The sequence below is a fragment of the Amblyraja radiata genome, chromosome 1, assembly GCF_010909765.2.
Source record: "Amblyraja radiata isolate CabotCenter1 chromosome 1, sAmbRad1.1.pri, whole genome shotgun sequence".
Lineage (NCBI taxonomy): Eukaryota > Metazoa > Chordata > Chondrichthyes > Rajiformes > Rajidae > Amblyraja > Amblyraja radiata.
The window spans coordinates 126,150,262-126,155,238 of NC_045956.1; the positions used below are offsets into that span (position 1 = coordinate 126,150,262).

At 45.0% G+C, this 4,977-nt stretch overlaps 1 protein-coding gene across 1 annotated transcript; it reads left to right on the forward strand.

Moving 5' to 3' along the window:
* Positions 1 to 884: 884 nt before the first annotated feature.
* ccno (cyclin O) lies at positions 885 to 4,977 on the forward strand. Its single transcript, XM_033030637.1, has 3 exons — positions 885 to 1,404; positions 1,884 to 2,069; positions 3,998 to 4,977. The coding sequence occupies exons 1-3, from the start codon at positions 979 to 981 to the stop codon at positions 4,472 to 4,474; spliced, it is 1,089 nt and encodes a 362-aa protein (XP_032886528.1). The 5' UTR covers positions 885 to 978; the 3' UTR covers positions 4,475 to 4,977.

Genomic DNA, 4,977 nt, shown 5'->3' on the forward strand with positions numbered 1-4,977 from the left:
GGTTTGTACAGGACAGCACAATGATTTTACAGAAGTAATCCAAGTTGGTAGGCGCGTTATTTTATAATCTGAAAGTCGTGTTTACTCCCGTTATCGTATTGATTTTGTGATGTACATTAGAATCACCAGCAATCTTCAGTAATCTAGTTAATCCCATAGAGTTTGGAATATGTAAACGTCACTATATGATACAATTATATATGTGTATATCTTATACAACGGTGCCATTTATTTGAAGTCGTGAAACATTAATATATGAAGTCAAATGTTCATACAACTTTAAACAAGATTTTCCTAACATTTTATTTATCCGCGTTTGCTAAAAGAAAAAAAACAGCTAGTGATATTTACATAATCCTGCTTTCTTAAAACAATTTCAACACTCGCGGTTTTCTTCTATGAAGTTCAGATGCTACTTTGTTGCTTTGATTTGGAAAATGATATTGATCTAGATCGTGCTCCGCTCGATGAACATTGAGAATCATTTGTTCCCATTCCGTTGAAAACTGCATCGGTTCATTTAACACTGCTCATATCACGATTAGTTTGTCTCGCGTTGCTAGCTGTTAAACAGGGTGTGTTGTTTAATATTTCTGGTGTTCTGGCTAAACTACCGGGATCTCTGCAGCAGTCTAACTGGGATCATTGAGGAGCTTTAGCTGGCGGGTAGATCAGCCCAGCTGAAATTGACAACTCAGCGCGTTGCCATGCTACAGGTGGACGCGTGTCGTGGATATTGAAGTACTATTGCCAACCACAGATGAAGGGAAGGGGGGGATGGGTGGGGAATGAACGTTGAGCGGTCATTTAACCGGGAAAACGGCTTCCCACCTGGGGTTGGGTGATGTTGGGGGAGGGGGAGGGGGAATCTGCCAACGTTTCAACTAGCCGGACCAATAACGCGAGGTTGATCTGGCGAGAAGTGTACGTAGGATTCAGAATGAGACCTCCGTCCTACAACTCCTCAGCACGACACTCATGGTTGCAACCGCTATGAGCGAAGGGCTCTCTCTGCAACCAGAGCTGAGTCAGTCCAGCCCGGCGAAAAGAAAACGGCTGGCCGCCGTGAATGACGATGATACACCCGAGGAGAGAGCTGAGACAATTCCTGACAGCGCCATTGCCAGGGCCCCGGTTAAAAGAGCCAGATATCCAAGATACAGAAAACAGGGCACCGTTTCCAGCGGATGCGACAGCGGCATCTGTGCCGACCAGTCGCCTGGTTCGAGCCCCTCAGATGCAACTTGTAGCAGTCCCGCACACAGAAGCAGCCGCTCCCCTCACCGGCTCACCACTCCACTTGACTGGCAGCTTTTCACAGACTACGGGGAGAACTGTTACCACTTTAAACGAGAATCCGAGGAAAAATTCCATCCGCGGAACTGTCTCGCCCGGCAGCCTCAGGTAAGAAATGACAGCAATCTATGGGAATTGAAACCACAACGGCAAATTCTTTTTCACGTCATTTCCAATGTTGTCAATTAATGATTCATAATTAAGCGCCGTTGTTAATTAAATAATAATGGACAATCGTTAACACCCACCAACATTTGGAAACTGTAATAATGTTCTGCTGACACTGAAACGAAAGACTATTTACACGCGTGGCCAGGGTCTGGAAACTTAACTCGCTGTACGTTGTGCCTTTCACAGAGATACGATTCGACGCGCCACAAATACAATTGGACAATCAGGGAATGCATAACATAGTTTGAATGCACAACGTACAGCGAGTTAAGTTTCCAGCAAACATGGCCAAATAAGATGGAGCAGAGTCGATGCTCAAGGTCTGGGTAGCTTCCATGGTTGGAAAAAGAAACAGCACAAAAAATGACACCGCTGATGTAACATAAATAATTGTACATGTTATTTTTTCCTCACAGGTAACCGCGGAAGACCGGTGTAAACTCGTTAGCTGGCTAATCCCGGTTCATAGATACTTTAATTTCTGTTTTGAATCGCTGTGCCTCGCTGTAAATATAATGGACCGTTTCCTCAAAACAACGCCCGTGGCTTCGGATTGTTTCCAACTTGTTGGAGTAACCTCGCTGCTCATTGCCTGTAAACAAGTGAGTGCGAAAGCAATGAAAGGACAATAACCCATCTTTTTTTCGAATCCCCTCCCCCCCCCCCACCCACCCTTCCCCTCCATCACATTCGTACCATACTCCCTCCTCTACCATATTTTACTAGTGTTGCTACTTTCAGGGAGCTGTGGACTTAGACATCAATGCTGTCTGGGGTCCTGCTAGTCACTGTATACTCTCCCCTTACATTTGACTTGCTCTCTATTAGAAATCACACGCATGGCTACAGGTGACATCAGATAAGTTACTGCAGGCAAACAAACAAACCAGGTTCTACCTACCACAGCGTCAAGACATCGAGTGTACTGAGCCATAAACGGTGGGAGTTTAGGATCTCTTTTAACCTCCTCAAGAGAACAAAAACGATATAACCTCAAGACGCTGTAAATCGTATTTTGAAACCAATACTAACATTTATGTTATACTTATACTTCTTATAGTTCAGCACATGAGCATTGGACATAAGCATTAAGTATTTTTTAGGTCTACGGGGCATTTTTCTTTTTATTCTGTTTAATCCATTCTATAATTCCGCCCTCGCAGCAAGAAGCTGTAGTTGGACAGAGTGAGGATGGGTTTGTGTTGCTCTATGCATTAATGATGACATCTGACCATGTGATCACCATCATATCCCTTACCGCTAATTAGCTGTTTCAGAAGTGGCATCACATTTACTTCATGGTCAAACAGAATAATTTGTTTGAGAATGTAAAGCGCATGTAAACGATTTGCAAGACGAACGTCTCAGTCTCGCCTGTGTTTTTGCTTTGTATGATGTTGGTTGAGAAAACAATTGACTTGGCGAAGCAAAATTAAAACTGATTAAATCGGATTACAGATACATTTCCCTGGTCGTTTCAATATAAGGCCACGGGACTGTTCAGATTGACCCGAGTGAGCAAAAAGGGGTTATGCCCATAGGTGACTGAATGTCAACCTACCAGACGCTAGTGTGGACATCAAATCCACAACATTCTGAAGATAGAGACAAAACGCTGTTGTAACTCAGTGGGCCAGGCAGCATCTCTGGAGAAAAGGAATAGGTGACTTTTCGTGTCGGAACCCTTCCTCGGCAATTTGTTTCTACCTGCTCCTGCCCCATTAAAATCATTTCCACATACCTCGATCCCATATCATCCCCCTTATTAGTAACTTTCGGTTTCCAGGCCCCCGTTCCCTTATCTTTACTATGGACGTTCAGTAGCTCTACACATCCAACCCCCAACAGGAAGGTCATTGCTTCTCTCCAGAGATGTTGCCGGTCCCGCTGAGTTACTCCAACTTTGTGTCCATCTTCAAATGACGCCACGCATTCCAGACGGCTGTGCGGGTGCATGAAGTCGCGCGCGACCTTCGCCGGACCGTCGCGTAATTTGCGTGCCAAGGACACGTAAGTGGGACAGGCCCTTTAAATTAAAAAAAAAGCCGAGGAAGAGTTCAAACCCGAAACGTCACATATTCCCCTTTCTCCAGAGATACTGCTTGACCCGCTGAGTAATAATGTCCCTGTCCCACTTAGGAAACCTGAACGGAAACCTCTGGAGACTTTGCGCCCCACCCAAGGTTTCCGTGCGGTTCCCGGAGGTTGCAGGTAATGGAAGCAGGTAGGGAGACTGACAAAAACCTCTGGGAACCTCCGGTATCCGCACGGAAACCTTGGGTGGGGCGCAAAGTCTCCAGAGGTTTCCGTTCAGGTTTCCTAAGTGGGACAGGGGCATAACTCCAGCAATTGGTGTCAATCTTCAGTATGAACCAGCATCCGCAGTTCCTTCCTACCCATTACATCCTGACCCAGATAACAAAATAGTACAGCCAACACAGGCAAACGGAAAGTAAATGGTAGCAACAGTGAAAACTAAATCCACACTTAGCTTATTTTTCACCTATTTCCATCTATTCTCTTCCCACAGGTTGAAGTATACCCGCCGAGAATCAAACAACTGCTAGCCCTGTGCTGCGCTGCTTTTACTCGTGAGCAGTTGTGTAACCTGGAGTGCATCATCCTGCTCAAACTCAATTTCCAGCTGGCCGCTCCCAGCGTGGACTTCTTCTTGGAGTATTTCACCAATAAAATCCCGCAGCATCAACAGGTGGACGGCAGGGCTCCCCGGACTGGCCGTCTGGCCAGGCGCTTTGCCGAGCTCAGCTTCGCCGACTATTCCTTCAACGGTTATCCGCCCTCCCTGCTGGCCATCTCTGCATTCAGCCTGGCCGATCGCATGTTACACCCTGACCAACTTGTCGACCTAGACTTCGGCGATTACCCGCCCAGCCCGCTGAAGGACTGCGTGGAGACTCTGAAGCTACTGGTGGCTTTGAACAAGGAGTCACTGGCATCCGATCAGGCCTTTGAAGAGAAAAACGGCGAATTCAGCACTGAATTATGAACTGTTTCACCCGTTCTTGTACTGTGGTCTCTTGTTTCCCCAAGAGAGTCACGTCAACATTTGCTGAATAAAATAGCATCGAATTTGAACACGTAGATATGATAAAAGAAAAGTGGAAATTGATGTGGGTGCTAGTTTACATTTGTGAGGGATACTTCTCACTTAAATCTCTGCTAGATCAAATTGTTTACTACTTGTAGATTCGAATGATGCCGAAATGTAAATAAAAGATTTCGATCAGGGAGGTAAATGCAATCTGAAAACTTGATAACATTAATCCAGAGCAATTGAAACCTCGCCCTCCTAATGCACTGATATTTAATATAGAAGACTGCAACTGTAATCTGTAAATAATCTACATGGCAAATGTATGTATTTGAAGACATTGCATTTGCGCGGTATGGTAAAATCATGTGACTAGCCATTAAATTATTTTCATTAGTCTTATGGTTTAGAATTATTGTGTTTCAGATAGATGTTTATGTTTACAGTCTCCGACAGTT